The 15,324-nt window shown below is 55.5% G+C and overlaps 6 protein-coding genes across 6 annotated transcripts; 2 read left to right on the top strand and 4 right to left on the bottom strand.

Annotated features, from left to right (window-relative positions):
* Positions 1–654: 654 nt before the first annotated feature.
* On the bottom strand, positions 655–2,188 carry COL26b_003461 (uncharacterized protein; the record flags this gene model as incomplete). The annotated part of the gene is made up of 2 exons (XM_053176358.1): positions 655–1,997; positions 2,053–2,188. The coding sequence occupies 2 exons, from the start codon at positions 2,186–2,188 to the stop codon at positions 655–657; spliced, it is 1,479 nt and encodes a 492-aa protein (XP_053039707.1).
* Positions 2,189–2,919: 731 nt separating this feature from the next.
* COL26b_003460 (uncharacterized protein) lies at positions 2,920–4,200 on the top strand (the record flags this gene model as incomplete). Its single annotated transcript, XM_053176357.1, has 4 exons — positions 2,920–3,168; positions 3,217–3,240; positions 3,351–4,057; positions 4,113–4,200. 4 exons carry the CDS (start codon positions 2,920–2,922, stop codon positions 4,198–4,200), a joined length of 1,068 nt encoding a protein of 355 aa, XP_053039706.1.
* A 556-nt stretch (positions 4,201–4,756) lies between these two features.
* Positions 4,757–5,901, bottom strand: COL26b_003459 (uncharacterized protein; the record flags this gene model as incomplete). Its single annotated transcript, XM_053176356.1, has 3 exons — positions 4,757–5,150; positions 5,208–5,773; positions 5,839–5,901. The coding sequence occupies 3 exons, from the start codon at positions 5,899–5,901 to the stop codon at positions 4,757–4,759; spliced, it is 1,023 nt and encodes a 340-aa protein (XP_053039705.1).
* A 572-nt stretch (positions 5,902–6,473) lies between these two features.
* Positions 6,474–7,270, top strand: COL26b_003458 (uncharacterized protein; the record flags this gene model as incomplete). Its single annotated transcript, XM_053176355.1, has 2 exons — positions 6,474–6,746; positions 6,827–7,270. The coding sequence occupies 2 exons, from the start codon at positions 6,474–6,476 to the stop codon at positions 7,268–7,270; spliced, it is 717 nt and encodes a 238-aa protein (XP_053039704.1).
* An 879-nt stretch (positions 7,271–8,149) lies between these two features.
* On the bottom strand, positions 8,150–10,610 carry COL26b_003457 (uncharacterized protein; the record flags this gene model as incomplete). The annotated part of the gene is made up of 6 exons (XM_053176354.1): positions 8,150–8,871; positions 8,980–9,085; positions 9,137–9,270; positions 9,319–9,521; positions 9,569–9,998; positions 10,310–10,610. The coding sequence occupies 6 exons, from the start codon at positions 10,608–10,610 to the stop codon at positions 8,150–8,152; spliced, it is 1,896 nt and encodes a 631-aa protein (XP_053039703.1).
* Positions 10,611–11,803: 1,193 nt separating this feature from the next.
* On the bottom strand, positions 11,804–15,079 carry COL26b_003456 (uncharacterized protein; the record flags this gene model as incomplete). The annotated part of the gene is made up of 4 exons (XM_053176353.1): positions 11,804–12,125; positions 12,180–14,786; positions 14,839–14,877; positions 14,931–15,079. The coding sequence occupies 4 exons, from the start codon at positions 15,077–15,079 to the stop codon at positions 11,804–11,806; spliced, it is 3,117 nt and encodes a 1,038-aa protein (XP_053039702.1).
* Positions 15,080–15,324: the final 245 nt, after the last annotated feature.

Genomic DNA, 15,324 nt, shown 5'->3' with positions numbered 1-15,324 from the left:
GCGACCCGGCGATTGACTCTGTTCCCATCCGAGCATAATCTCACCGTTCGAGAATCTCGGCAGAATCATACAAGGGCGACCGCAGGGCAGATCCGCCTTTCCGAATCGCCCGCCCGGGCGCCTGGCGCTATGCCGTGTCAAAATGTTTCTTGCCGTTGCAGGGCTTGTACGGCCCGGCACTGCGCAGCACTGAAGTCTCGCTCTGTGACATCTTTTCCCGAGAACGAACATCAAACGAACAAGATCGAAGGAACAGAGATCTGTGAGTGGACGGGCATGGGGTCTATCAAATCCCCGAGATTGCCCTGTGAACTCTAGTCCACAGCGCAAGGCCGCTCAGCCAGCTGGGAATACCGAGTGCGGTCTTATAGTACAAGTTATTCTATCATACACGGCGTGATATACTCGCGATTTGAGAAAATCAGCTACTCAAGCAGGGCGGGCAAAGTCATGCCGTTGCCTTGGCAGCAATTTTCCCTCACGACATCCCCAAGCGAGAAGTAGCTACGACTGACAACGGCATGCTAAGGGATCCCGACCCCGTTTCGCAGGGACTCACTCCAATAGGGTCGTCCCGTCTCTGCAGACCGCTCGAGTGTTGGCTACACAGCCCCCTTACCCCTCAACGCTCGATGTGCAAGCGCAAATTATGCCTCACCGGATCTCGACACCTAGCTTTTCGACCAATTTCCGGGTCACCTCGTTGTGCAGCTCGTTGGTCTCTTCGTTGGTCAGGGTGCGCTCCAGGCTTCGGTAGTTGATGCGGTAGCACATGCTGCGCCTCCCCGTCTTGGGATGTGTGAACTCGTCCACAAGCCGGACGTCCTCGACCCGCTCACCGGCGATATCCCGGACCAGCTCCATGATGTCGTTCTCGTGGAAGTCCTGCGCGCTGGCCTTGGTGTTCCCGCCCGCTGCCGACACTCCGCGCAGCCAAAATGAGACGTCCTTGTGGCAGGCCGGGTGCTTGGAGAAGGGCACGAAGCGCTTCATGGTGTCGAGCTTGTCTGATACGCCCCTGAACTGGCCGAGGAATCTCTCATCCTGCGACCAGAAGAGGCGGATGTCGGGGATCTGGAAGAGGAGCATGGCAATACGTTCCAGGCCGATGCCGAAAGCCCAGCCCAGCTGGTTGGGCACCCCCGCGTTGATGCAGATGTCCTGCTTCACCACACCGCAGCCCAGCACCTCGAGCCAGTCCCCAGCGTAGTAAACTTCGAGTTCCCAGGACGGGCTCGTGAAGGGGAAGTACGCCTCCACCCAGCGAACCCGCAGCGGCTCGTCCTTGTAGTCCGGGTCCGCCTTCGCGGCGGCGGCCTTGGCCCGCGTGAAGATCTCAACGACCATGAGCTCGAGGGAGCGCTTCAGGTGAGCACCGATGGCCTCCGCCTCGGCGGCCGAGTGATAGCCCTCCTGCAGCGGGTTCCGCTCGGCGTCGAAGGCGGGATGAGGGTCCTCGACCTTGACGCCATGCTTGGGCAGCTTGTTCACGTCCTCCCACACGGCGGCCGCGATGTCGCCGTTGGGTACCTTGGTCCGGTCCCACATGCGCGCGCCCTCCATCTGGTGGAAGACGGGGTAATGACTCCTGTCGATGGCATCGCGGCGGTAGACGTCCGCGCTGATGAGGTACCCCTCGCTCAGGTTCTTCTTGAACGTCTGCGCCTGGTGCGCGCTCGTGTGCGTCCGCAGCAGCGTCTCCTTGTTGAAGTAGTAGGTGTCCGACTTGGCACGGCCGGGGTGGTCCAGCGGGAAGCCCAGCGAGTCGAAGTTCTGGTGCGTCGAGACGACGGGGTCGAAGGTGTTGTGGTACTTGTACGTCGGCGCAGGGAACTGCGACTCGATGATCTGCCGGGTGATGTAGACGGGGTGGTCCTTTTGCAGGTGAAGCTTGCGCGACGCCGCGTCGAGGACGGTCTTGGGCACGTTGAACCACTCGTCGGTCGTGATGGTCTGGCCGTTGACCTCGATCGTCTTCTTCTTCTGGTCTGCTGCTGCTGCGCTTCGCTCAGCAATTGAGATGGCCCACGGCGGAGTAGATCTTGGTCTGACCTGAAGAATAGGCGCGCCGGCTACTGCTCGACAGCAGCAGCGCGGGGCTTGTCCATTGTCGAGGGGCAGCACCGGGGCAGATGGCGCCACGGAAGCAGCTGCGCAATTGCCTCCCTGCTAGCCTTGGGATGAGCATGTTTTGGATTGCCCTTGATACGACGCAAAGGCTTTGTCGGGAATTAAGTGTTCGTTACGGGCACCTCGAAGGTGTCCGGAACTGCAGCGGTGACTCGACAATTGGTCTCCTTCGCCGAGAATGGAGCTGGAGCCCTGAGCAAGTCGGTCGTCCCCGTCGATCGCAAGAAAACTGACGGGACGCACGGACCAGACGCCGTCTTGTCTTTTCGGCGACGGGCGGGATGCCGACCCGGGGTCCTGGAGGCGCTGTAGCGCATGGCACCCCTGCTGATTAGCGCCCATGACGCAGCAGCTTTCTGCTCGTCCAGCGCCGATAACAGCCGAGAGCTGGGAGGATTGGGGGGTTGTTTTTTTCTAATCAGGCCCAAGGGGAGGGGAGGGAAAAAAGTTCGTGATACACCGAGCCGAACGAACCATTCGGCTTCTTCCACCCACGCACCACCTCACCACCTCCAACTTCTCCAAACGCCAACCCCGAAGTCGGCTTTTTCGAGCGCTAGACGTCACCGCAACCCTCCCCGAAAGTGACGTTCTACCCTCGAATCGGCGACAAACAGAAACCTTGACCTTGCTACATAGGTCACCAGGAAGACAACCTTTCCGGTTATCAATTGGGCAAATTTAGATAAAGGTTTCTGGTTCTCCGCGACGCAAGTTCACTTTGCGCCGCAGCGGGATGAGCCTTTCGGTCAAGATCGCATAGCTGCAACGATGCAGTCCACCGCCAACATGGTTCCTGCCGCCGCCTCCAGCAAGCCCGCCGACGAGGCGTCATCCTCATCGTCGCCGGTGAAGGCGGTGCAAGTTGATAGCCGGGAGAAGCCGCAGCAGAAGCAGACGACGACACCCAAGAAGAAGGCGGATAGCTCCACGCGATACCCCTTTTGGTTCGGAGGCAGCGCCAGTAGTATGGCCGCCTGCGTAACACATCCCCTGGATTTGGGTGAGTCTTCTTCCCCCGTGCTTGTGATCGAGCAAGTGTGTGCATGATAAGCACCTGCGATATCGCAATGCCGGAGTTTACAGGATGCTGACGATGTCTCAGTCAAGGTACGCATGCGCCCGAACAACACCACCAGCACACAATCACGAACACCCCAATTGCCGTGACGAACATGCAATCTCGAACGAATCATTCATACTTACCAAACAATGCACAGGTCCGCCTGCAAGTCCGCCGTCCCGACGCGCCAAAGAACATGGTCGGCACCTTCGCCCACATCGTCCGCAACCACGGCATCACCGGCCTCTACAACGGCCTCTCCGCCTCCCTCCTCCGCCAGATGACCTACTCCACCGTCCGCTTCGGCGCCTACGAGGAGATGAAGGTCCGCGCGACCCGCAAGAACAACGGCAAGGCCCCGGCCTTCCCCGTCCTCGTCGCCATGGCCTCCGCCTCGGGCTTCGTCGGCGGCATCTCGGGCAACGCCGCCGACGTGCTCAACGTGCGCATGCAGCAGGACGCCGCCCTGCCCGCCGCCGAGCGCCGCAACTACAACCACGCCCTCGAGGGCATGCTGCGCATGGCGCGCGAGGAGGGCATCATGAGCTGGTTCCGCGGCGTGCTGCCCAACAGCATGCGCGCCGCCGCCATGACGGCCTCCCAGCTCGCGTCCTACGACACCTTCAAGGGCATGCTCATCAGGCACACGCCCATGGGCGACAACCTCACTACGCACTTCACCGCGAGCTTCCTCGCGGGCGTCATGGCCGCGACGGTCACCAGCCCGATCGACGTCATCAAGACCCGCGTCATGTCCGCGACCACGCAGGAGGGGCTGGCGCACACCCTGGCCAAGATTTATAAGGCAGAGGGCCTGGGGTGGATGTTCAAGGGCTGGGTACCTAGTTTCCTGAGGCTTGGACCGTGAGTTTCCTGACACATCTCATTCGACGCTCACAATCGACTAACCATCTAACAGCCAAACCATCTGTACATTCGTCTTCCTAGAAATGCACCGCAAGGTCTATAGAGCGGTGACCGACGTTGGCGGCGAGGAAGCCATCTAGGGAGTAAAGTAGCATTAGACTTCAGCGTTTTAGACACTGCATATGTAATGAGGGGGCGTTGGAAAGAGGTCATCTGTTGCATTTTTGACAGGAGTCTTGGGGATACACAAAAGAGTTGGATGCTGGTTTTCGCTTCAAAAAGACACATATTTGGGCTGTTTTGTGAGTTGTATTAGAGGTGCCTTGGAGGGCTGGAGTCTTCAGATTACTCGTATTTTTCGGCCCCTTCACCCTCACCTTTCGTATCGTTTTTTCTTGCATCGCCTTTTCAGTTTTCGACGTCGTCCCTCGCGGACGTCCAGGCCAGTATGAGAGCCAAGTCTATATGCCAGGAAAGCCACATTGGCAAAGAATCAAAACCGTCTCCCCTCTTACCCCTGAGATGCTCCCGTCGCGAGGTGCTGGCCCAGTCTCATACTCATACTGGAACCCCAAATGTCTTTTTATGTGAATAGGCCAGTCCATGCTGATGCTGGCTGTCCTCAAAACTCGCAAAACTCCATTGCCGCCCATCTTCAAGAGATCATTAACGCCTTTATTGTGTGGATCATCATGCTCAGTTCCAGCCAGATTGGCCAGAAGCACCGTAGGGTGTGGTGGTAGCGTACGGAGTCGTCGCGCTCCCACCCCATGAGCCCTGAGCGCCACCGTTGAATGGGGTGGTGTAACCTTGGTCCTGTCCCCAGGGGTTGCCGCCGTCCATGTCCAGGTTGGGGCTACGTGGGCCGTCAAAGTCGCCCATACCATCGTCATCAGCCTCGCCGGTGAGCATGTGCAGCAACAATGCCATCTTCTCCTGGATGATCTTGATTCCCTCCTGGATGATCTGGTCGGGCTCTAGACTTCCAACGCCCTCGACCTCGAAGTAGAACTTTTCAGGTACTGCGTCGTAGTCGAACGCTTCTCCCTCTTGAGGAGGGTCCTCCATCTTCGCGTACTTGCTCTCAGGCCTAGAGAAATATGTTTAGCCATAACATACTGCGCGTTGCCAACCTTGAGAGACTTACCACTCCGCCTTCGCATCCTCCTCATACCACATGTCCAAGTGATGCAGCTTGTTATGAGGGTCGTATTCAAAGCCGACAGCAGCCGTAGGCATCCATTTCGCGTGCTCCTTGGCGATTCCCTTCTTTGCGATGCACGACAACTTGAGCTCCTGACCCTTGCGCAACTTTGCGATCAGAGAGCCCTGACCTTCCGGATCCATGATGACCGGGTTTCCTACGGTGCCATTTTGTCTGAAACTATCGACAATCAGGTCGCTCGCATAAACCTTCATCGTCTCGTCGGAGGAGCAGCGTGCGTGCAGGGTAAGCTTGACACTGCAGTTGTCGCAGTACTGCTCGCAGTCGCAATCACGGGAGTACAATAAGCTGTTGACATCCTTCGAATGCAGGGGAATGAGACCCAGACGGTGGGCAATGAACTCGTCGGCAAGAACAGAGGTATTGGCTTCGATTTCGACCAGGTCGATGGCGATTGTCGGGACCTCGGCCTGAATCACGCGCCGCAGCGAGTTGGCAAAAGAGAGATCGCAGTTCGAAAGGTCAAAGTTGACGTGGATGTTGTCGGCCTAACCAGACAGATGGAAAGTTAGCACCACGACCTTCATTCCATCGATGAAGCGGTGTGATTTACCCCCGAAATCTTGATCTGAGGCCCCCCTGACTCGCCGTCCAACAGCATCGGTTCGTACTCCATCGCGCCTACTCCGCCAAATCGAGGTCTAGTTTGCAAGTTGTGGAGGGCTGAGAAACGTCGCAAGAGCAAATAGTAGCACCGGGATCGAGTGCGCGGGTTTCTGATAAAGCCGCCTTTGTGACCGAGTATCGACGTGGGTGGGTTGTACGAGGATGAGTTGGCGATAGCTAGGCAGTGGGGGAAGGCTGAAAGGATATTTTTGCGACAGGAGGCGAGGTGAAGTCGCGCTCTCCCAATTGGAATGTCCAGCAACCGTGCAGCGTCGTGCCTGGCGTGCTAAACCACACTGGCCTTGCCTTGGCATTACTCTTATCGATAAAGCTCGCCGCCGGGCCCTCCGTTCATCCGCCCCGAGATGGAGCTCCATCCCCGGACTTGATTGGGCGCAAAAGTTTCCCGAGTGGCCGTGGGCTAACGGCAGTCCATCCGTCACTGAGGGCCATTCCGATAAAATTTCATTCCCTCTTAAAAGCTCCTCAGCACACGCGACAGTCCCTGCATCGCCTCCCGACCCTCCCCTCTAAATCTTCCACCTCCTGCGCCCCCCAATTCCAACAACCACAAACGCCAAAATGTTCAGACAAGCTATCGCCACCTCTTCCCGCGCTGTGCGCTCCGGCATGCGCACCCAGACTCCCAAGTCTGTCTTCCAAAACCAGTTCCAGACTTCCCCGGCTTTCAGGATACGGGCCGCTCAGCCTGCCGTCGCAAGATGGTACAGCGACGCCAAGGAGAAGGAGACCAAGGAGACCGAGGCGCCCAAGGAGAGTGAGAAGGCTGAGGACGCCGAGTCACCGTTGAAGAAGCAGCTCGAGGCCAAGGAGAAGGAGGCCGCTGACTGGAAGGTTCGTCGATGCGCAATTAACCCCTCCTACCGATGTCGGCTCTCCGAGAAAAAAGTGGCTAACACAGCAACGCTCAACAGGACAAGTGCCTGCGCACCATCGCCGACTTCCGCAACCTCCAGGACCGCACACAGCGCGAGGTCAAGCAGGCCCGCGACTTCGCCCTCCAAAAGTTCGCTAAGGACCTTGTCGACAGCGTCGACAACCTGGACCGCGCGCTCTCCATGGTGCCCCAGGAGAAGATCAACGCCACCGAGAAGTCTGGCGACCTCCAGGACCTCGTTAACCTGTACGAGGGTCTCAAGATGACCGACGACATCCTCATGTCCACCCTCAAGAAGCACGGCATCGAGCGCGTCAACCCCGAGGGCGAGAAGTTCAACCCCAACGAGCACGACGCCACCTTCATGGCACCTCAGCACGACAAGGAGGACAACACCGTCTTCCACGTCCAGCAGAAGGGATTCAAGCTCAACGGTCGTGTGCTGCGCGCCGCCAAGGTCGGCGTCGTCAAGAACGCTTAAACCGTCTGACTCGTCCGCGATCTCCAGCACTCGGCCCCTGCTGATGTGCGGGGGTCTTTCCAACCAAAAGATTCCATGGGGCTGGCCTGCCGCTGGGAGGCTTCGGCGGCCGCAGCCCCCTTTGTACCATTATGTTCTACGATACTGTGTCGATTCCCGGAACAGCGAACTGGGCGTTCCGTTCGGTGTATAATGCTCCTCTCATGACGTTACTATTGCATGGCTGATTGGGGGCCAAAATGGGTTGGCCCTCACTGGAAGAAAAGAAAAAGGATAGAATCCGAATATGTTGTGTACATAGGCCTCGGATAGGGATTCCGGGGTCTCACGATTCTTCTCAAAAGCTCTGGTACAATTTAATTACCGCCTTGGAGACATTGATCTCCCTGTCACTACATCACATTCAACCTTCAATGGCTATTCATTTCCGTGATATACTCTCCATCTTTGATTATCTACACATTCCTCGGTGGAAAGTTGGCAATTCCGACGTCGAAGTCTTCACCTCTCTTGGGGTATCGTACTCAAACTAGGGCATATCCTATGCCGAAACATTGCGCAAAGCAAACAAGAAAAAGAGCGGGAGGGATGGGCATGTCAACAATTGCCAATTCCGCTTTCAGCCTGCCGCGCCGTGTTAGTCAACGGTCCCACTGATTGATAATTCCCAGCTTGGCAATACCTAATACTCGGCTCACCCTCGGGAATGCATCCGGTAGTGATTGGTTTCTCGACTTTCACCAACCATCTCGTCGGCCGAAAGACGAGGAAACAGAGAGAACCTTGGTGTCCTATGGCCATGCATGTCTGCACTGTCAACAAGATTGAGTGAAGCGGACCCCCGGCCAAGCATCAATGATGCGACAGTGAATTTCACTGTCAGAAGCAGTCTGCAAGCTCAAGGGCGATCATCTTATCCCGAAAGTGCTCCGAGACCGCCTTGCGGACCTCATCGGGGCTCGCCATTTCAGCCCTCGCGCACTCATTCTTGATCTGCCACTCAAGCAGCGCCAGCTCAGCCTTCATGCTCTGGTTCTGGGTCTGCGCATGCTTGAGAGCGTCGAACTTGCTCTGGATCTCGTATCGCAACTCGTGCAGGTGTGCCGAAACCTGGCGAAGGATCCGCCTGTGATTGCGCTGCCGCATCGCCATGTCCTCCGCGGCCTTCTTCTGCACGATATGGTCGACCGCCAGCCGGATCTCTCGCAGCTCCATCTTGGCTCGCTCAATGGCGCCGCGCATGTTGTCGTTCTCACGCGTCATCTCTGCATCTTGGTTCTTCCATCGGGTGACCGTCTGCCAGCGCTGCGAGATGATGAGCTGGGCGTTCTGGGGTGCGACGCCGGCAACGCGGCGACTGGCGGGTGAGTGCAGCGCTTCGAGGACCTCAGCGTCGGTGTAGGACTTCCTGTAGTTGCCGATACCGTCATCGCTGGAGGTGCTTGAGGAGACGACCGAGCGTGCTGAGATCGTCTCGAGGGGCGTTACGGGGTCGTTGGCCTCGCGGAACTGGACTTTGCGGAAGCGGCGCGCAGCAATCGGGTCCATACGGTCAAAGAGGCCAAACCACCAGTTGCGCATCTTGTGCTTGAGGGTAACGCCTGACAAGGTTAGAAAGGTCCAGTCCGAGGGAGTCTAGTGGTAGTTGCCTGGAGGACTGAAGATGATGGAGGGCTCTGATTCTACTGAGTAGCACGGTGTGATCCAACCCCCATCGTTGATGTCTCTCTGGAGCTCAAAGGAGAGAGTAAGTCGGTCGACAACGAGATGTCTGTCATTATCCTCAAGAGGCGTCTCGGGGCGCATGCGTTGAGCCTGGGACAGATTCAGTCAATGCTTCAGGGAGGGTAATAAGGGGCCACATACATCCTCCGCCATGAAGACTTGGTTTGTCTGAGGGTCTCGTCGAGAGCAGCCTTCAGATAGGAGACGGAATGTGCACGGCGAAACGCGTCCCGATTCGGGGTCACCCTCGTCATCCGAGATGTCATACTCCTCAGCTGTCATAAATGAGAATGTGACCACGAGAAAAGTTAGGTTACTCTTACCGAAGTCACGATTAGTATCGTATGGCTGCTTGTAAGCCGACCCAGGCATAGAAACCTCGGGATGCATGTAGTCTTCAAACTTGAAGCTGTTGAACCTGGGCGAGACGTGAAGATATCTGGGACGGGGCACTTCGTAGGCTGGGTTGCGATCCGTCTCAGGAGGCGCATACTCTTTTGTAGCCATGTTGGCCTCCTTCAGCATCCTGTATGATGGTTAAATGAAAGTCCTCTTCTGAGCGTGGGAGCTTACTTGGCATAATCCTCCATCTCTCGTTTCTCCCCAGAACTCAGTCCAGATGTCTGAGTTGTATCCTTTGACGGCGATGTCTGCGTCACAGACCTTGTGCCCAGGCTTGCCGTCTCTCGAGATGTCTGAAACGACTCGGCCATTGTGGACCCCATCGTGGACTCGTTCATGGACTCGGTCGCTTTGATGGCCATCCAATTGCGCAGTGGATCGTTTCCCGGGAGCAACGGAGGGCCTCGCATGGCATTGTAAGCCATCATCATTGAATCCGTCAGTTTCCACGTCTTATTGTAGGGGTGGCCGGCAGAGCAGCCTGGAAGTCGCGGGCTGGGGTCATCCGGGCCATAGTCGACCAGATTGCTCTGGAACATCGACCAATCCTTCGCTCTAGTTGAGCTACCCATCTTCAAGCTAGCATTCTGAGTGCTTGAACCTAAGCGGCATCAGCATCTATTCTGGATGATGGTGAATGCAAACACCGTATGTGTTGGTGAGCAACGCAGGGATGAATGCAAGGCAGGGGTAATTATAAGGGAAGCGCCAGTTTGTATGGGAATAAGGGAGAATAACTAAGAGATGTTCCAAACAATCTTACCTTTTTCGGTAGACTGTTGGCATGATGCAGTCGGCGACGAAGACCGAGCTTGGCAAGCTGCTTCCATTTCGTCCATGTCGTAATGAATCACCGTGTCAGGAGCTGCTTCAGTCAGCGTCGTACAGTCATGCCGAAGCTCTGAGACATACTGGAACAGCGGTCGAAATCTTCTAGGTTGTTGTCCTGTTCCCAGTTACCGTACAGAACCGTGTCTGCGTTGTTCTGTATTAGGTCCCCATGCCCGAGGCCCAAGGGGCCGACATTGGAAGCACCCTCATCAAAGCGGTATTCGGTGTTCTGGTGCACATACTCTTCAAGAATGTCAGAACTGTCGAACTTCTCGTAAGTGATGTCTTCGGTAAGGTAGTTGTGAAGGTGATCGGCAGAAACATCGGCATTGGCCCCGGTCGCAATCATAGGGGTCGATTCGCGGGAAGCCTCCTCGATCATCGAGAGCTGATGAGGACTATGAGCGCGGACGGCAACCACTGCCTCGGGTATCGCTTATGAGAGCTCATTAGATATTTTTCAAATGCAATTGGGTTCCATCGTAGAGGAAAGGCGAGATATTTGAGCACTTACTTCGCCGGCCCATTGAGTACTGATCCGGCCCTCCTCGTCTGGAAAGTGCAGAGGATAGTGCCGACAGATTTTCAAGAGTAAGCCTCTCGGGGTCTTTTTGAGGCAGTTTCCTCTTCGAGATGAGAACTGTTATACGAGGGACGTCGGAAAATGTCAGCTGAAGGTCGAGCTATACGTCGAAGACGCAGTATCCCCAATGAGGAAGTTGGTGTCCTGATATCCGCTGCAGTCGATAGGATGAAAGAGTACCCTTAAGATGCAAGGAAGGAGGGAGAGAAATCTCGACAGTAATGATTGAAGAAAAAGTTGAGTGAGTGGTAGAAGCGAGCAGTCCAAGTGGAATGGAAAGAGTGACATGGGAAAAGCAAGAGTGAAGAGGTAGTGGTGAATAGGATGTCAAATTACCTTTGCAAACCTCCGCAATTCCTCCAACAGTTTTCATGGGCCACGTCTTGCGCTTGCCCATTTTTGTGTCCTTTGTTATGGTGGACAGTGTGGCCGAGGGCATCGTGAGCGACAAAGCAGAAGATTTCACCTAGAGGTGACAAGTGAGCAATGATTAGGTGAAATCCCTTTCGAGAGACTCACCAGACCCCTGAGGGAAGTCGCGCTCTGGATTTCTAAAAAGCTTGCCCACATCCAATAGACCTGACGGAGTTGGGATCTCAGAGCGATTTAAGCTCCATGGCTTTTCAGGAAGGTAGCTCCCATGGGAGATGGGAGTTTTTAAGGAAGGAGGCGAAGAACATTTTTCTGTCAGGCACAAGCAGAAACTGCCTGGCTTACTTTACAGCTGGTCAGATCGCACGGTCAAAGGGTGCAAAATCGAATTGTGATAATTTTGCCTTTCAAAGACCCCAAGAAGGATGGGTCAGTTGAGTACGTATAGCGCATTAACAGCCCTTTGTACAAGAACAATACAATATCTAACAACATAGAGCTCAGGAGCCGCGTCCTCCACTAATCCCGCACGCCCTAAAGTGCATCTGTCCCCTCGGTGAGAGCAACGCCTGTTCATAATAATTACAAAGGCCAAAACGGCAACCTCACACTACCAGTCATTATTTCTTGCCCTTGCCCTTTGCTGCTGTAGTATTGGCCTTGGGACGTCCTCTCTTAGGCTTGGCATCCGCATCATCATCTTCGTCCTCCTCTGCTTTGGCCTTCTTGGTGGCTCTCTTAGCCTTGGGCTTGGGCTGCTTGATGTATTTATCTCCCTTCAGATCAAGCTCATCCTCTTCAGCAGGCTCAGCAGGTTCAGCAACAGCGGCATCGTCCTCTTCCTCGATGGCCTCCTCCAGGTCCGGGGCCACTTTAGCAGCCTTGGGAGCCATCACGTTGCTAGACTTCATGAATGGAATGGGATGCGACATGGCGTTATATCTGTGATAAGTTAGAACATTGATATGTCAGGGGGTTTATTGGAGCGTTTCTTACGTTCGAGTGAATGCGGCCTTCGTCTTTGACTCGATTTCAGCACGACCCTCGGCCTGGGGTCCAACGCCCAATTCTTGAATGGCGTCAAAGTCGTCTCGCGTCAAGTAGTAGCTGTCCATTAGTTGGATAATCTCTTCCACGCAGTCCTTGCCCTCGACAGACAAGCGACGGATGAGCTGGTCCCATAGGACGGGCAAGTACTGCTGACGAATCTCATGGGCATCGCCTGATGATCTGAGTCGCATATGAGAGTGAATCTCACGGATGTAACGGCTCAGCTTGCCGGTCTTGCTGTTATTGCCGAGCCAAGAAGTGAAGCTGGAGCCCATAAGCTGGCCAGCGATGTAGCTTGCGGGACGGACAGTGCTGAAAATTGCGTGGGTAGGCATGAGACTCCACTGTTGCTGCGGTCCATGAATCATACGATCGACCAAGTCACCATCACTGATGCTCTCAGCAGCCTGATCCACGAGTTCGAGGTACTTGAGATTCTCCTCTCTCTTGTTGTAGCCCTTGTGGTTGAGCGCCATCGGCTTGCTTTTGAGGTAATTCTCCTGGATCATGAGATAACTGAACTCATGATCGTTGAAATAGAGCTCAATCTTCTCGTTGAGGGTGGTCTTGCTGGCGGGAGCGAATAATCCACCCCCAAGCATCTTCTGGCAGATATCCCATGGCTTCAGAATGACGTGCTTCTCCCAAGCCTTCGTCATCGCCTTGCTTTGATCGTAGTTCATGTTTGCTTGGTCGAGCTTGGCTGTCGATATCATGTTGATAATCTGTCGAATATCCTTATTGCTGCCTTCAATCAGGGCGTCCACCACCGGCACGGGCAGTTTCAACCCTTCACGATGGCAAATGGTCATGATACGAGACCGAACTTGCTCCACCGTTGGGCGTCGGAACGGGACATCCGTGGTGACGAAGTCGAAGGGCTTCATCTTCGGCAGCTTGCGCTCGTTGCAGATGAGAATGAGGGGCACCTCGGTCTTCTTGCAGAACTTCGCGAGAGCTCCAACACCACCTCGGTCGCCGGCAGACATTCCGTCAACCTCATCCATGATCAACACGATGTTCTTCTTGACCCCATCGACCTTTTTGCCGTCTCCGGCAAAGTAACCAAGGAGCGAAGTGTTGTTCATGATTTCACTCACGCCATTCTCGACAAGCTTCTTGCTGCGCGTGTCACTGGCGTTACTCTCAATTACGTCGAAACCCTCAAGTTTTGCAGCCAGGTGGGCAGCAGTCGTCTTGCCGATACCAGGGGGGCCGGAGATGATGATGGCACGGGTGCCGCCCATGCCGTCTGCACCACGCTTCTGGAAGTCGTATTTCCTTGACTTTTGCCAATTTCTGAGCCAGGCTTGGATTTTCTCGACCTGGGACTTGTTGCCACAGATGTGGTTAAGTTGACTTGGCGCGTATTTGGAAGTCCAGAGCTGCACTGGAGCAGCCGCCGGAGCTGTCGCGGTGGTTGTGCCACGAGCTGCAGCTGCCTGTTTCGCAGCCTTCTCAGCTGCGGCCTTCCTAGCTTTCTCTTCTCGTTCCATTTCCAGAGCCTGATTCTTGATGTTTTCCTCTTCCTGCTTCTTCTTCTCGCGTGCCTTCTCAGCGCCTTTACCACTGCCACCGTATGCTGGGAGACGTCGAATAAGCTCGAACAGACCCTCCTCATTGATCGTCTTGATGCCGAGATCCTTGATCTTTCTCAACTTGCTTGGGCCTGCGTCGTCGCCTAGCACAACGTAACTCGTCTTGCTGCTTGGTGATCCTGTAACTTTGCCGCCGTACTTCTTGACCAGAGCCTGTCCTTCTTCGCGGCCGATCGTTTGCAGCACTCCAGTAAAGACAAAAGTCAAGCCTGAAAGACACTCATCTTCACCCTCGGGAAGCTCTGCAGCTCCAGCATTCGGGGGTGCAGCACTGCTGTTGCCACCTCCAGCAGCTGACTTACGCCAGTCAAACTTCGCGTTGGGGTCTTGCGGGGGAGGTGTGGGAGGGCGGACGGTAGGAATGTCGTCCAGAATCGACTGATAGGTGGCGTCCTCGGGGACATCGGCTTTCTTGGCTCTAGGAGCACGAGGCTTCGCGGGTGCCTTCTTCTTTTGCGGAGGTTGCTCTTCCTCAGAGTCCTCAGATTCCTCCTCGGGGGTCTTGCGCCTCTTTGTGCCAGCTGCTGCCTTGGTGGGAGCCGCAGCCGCAGCACTCCGAGAGGCCACGCGCTTGGGTTTCGGTAGCACCTCCTCGTCACTATCGTCCTCCGCGTAGTCGTCGTTCTTTCGCTTGTTCCGTCCCTTGATATCCGCCGCGAAGATATCGCCATCATCGTCATTGTCACCCTCGTCAACATAGGCATCGGCGTTGTCGTCCGAGTCGTACTTCTTGAAAGCCGTGGTCGTACGCTTCTTTGAAGCTGTTGTTCCGTTTTTGGCAGGCTCTTCGGTTGGTCTGGCTGCGACCTTCTTGTTGCGTGGGCTTGTACGGATCTCCACCTCGGTCTTCACCTTGGTTATTCGGTCTGTCTTCGGCGAGGGCGCTGGTTTCGAGGTCTTTGATGATGAGAAGTAATCGCTAGCGGTTGTCTCTGTTCCCTTCACAGCCTCGCTCCTGAAAGATCGGTTAGCCAGAGTGGGCAGGACTGGATGCTTGGTTATCGTACTTGATCTTCTTTTTGTCGGCGGCCTTGGCCGCAGGCTTTCTGTTGTACATTTAGTAAAATGACGATTTAAAAACAGACTTCGCATGTCTTACGGTGCGGGAGCAGGTGCTTCCTCATCGTCGCTGTCTTCCACGACCTTTCTGCCCCTTCGACTCTTGGGCGGCTCCTCGGCCTTCTTCGGTGCGGGCTTGGGAGGTGCACCACCCTTTGGCCCAAAGAAGGACCGGATGTCAGCAGGCATTGTGAATTGGTGCTGCAGTAACCTAGAAGCCTGTGACGGTTTGACTGCAATGAGGTTTGTCCGAAGTTTGAAAAGGCTCGTTGTGGTGCTGTTGCCTAAGGGACGTGTGATGTTGGTGAACGGCCGATGCCAATTGCTTCGTTCGTGCCTGGCGTCCGAGGAAGCGTGCTCGTAATGGATTTCCTACGCGAAAGTGACGCGAGGTCCGTGACCCCCGGTCGCTCTTTCCATTAAAGCACGAGAGT

The sequence above is a fragment of the Colletotrichum chrysophilum genome (assembly GCF_026319265.1).
Source record: "Colletotrichum chrysophilum strain AFK26 chromosome Unknown scaffold_19, whole genome shotgun sequence".
Taxonomy (NCBI): Eukaryota; Fungi; Ascomycota; class Sordariomycetes; order Glomerellales; family Glomerellaceae; genus Colletotrichum; species Colletotrichum chrysophilum.
Note: the sequence above shows the minus strand (reverse complement) of the source record. Positions and strands in the feature narration are given on the sequence as shown.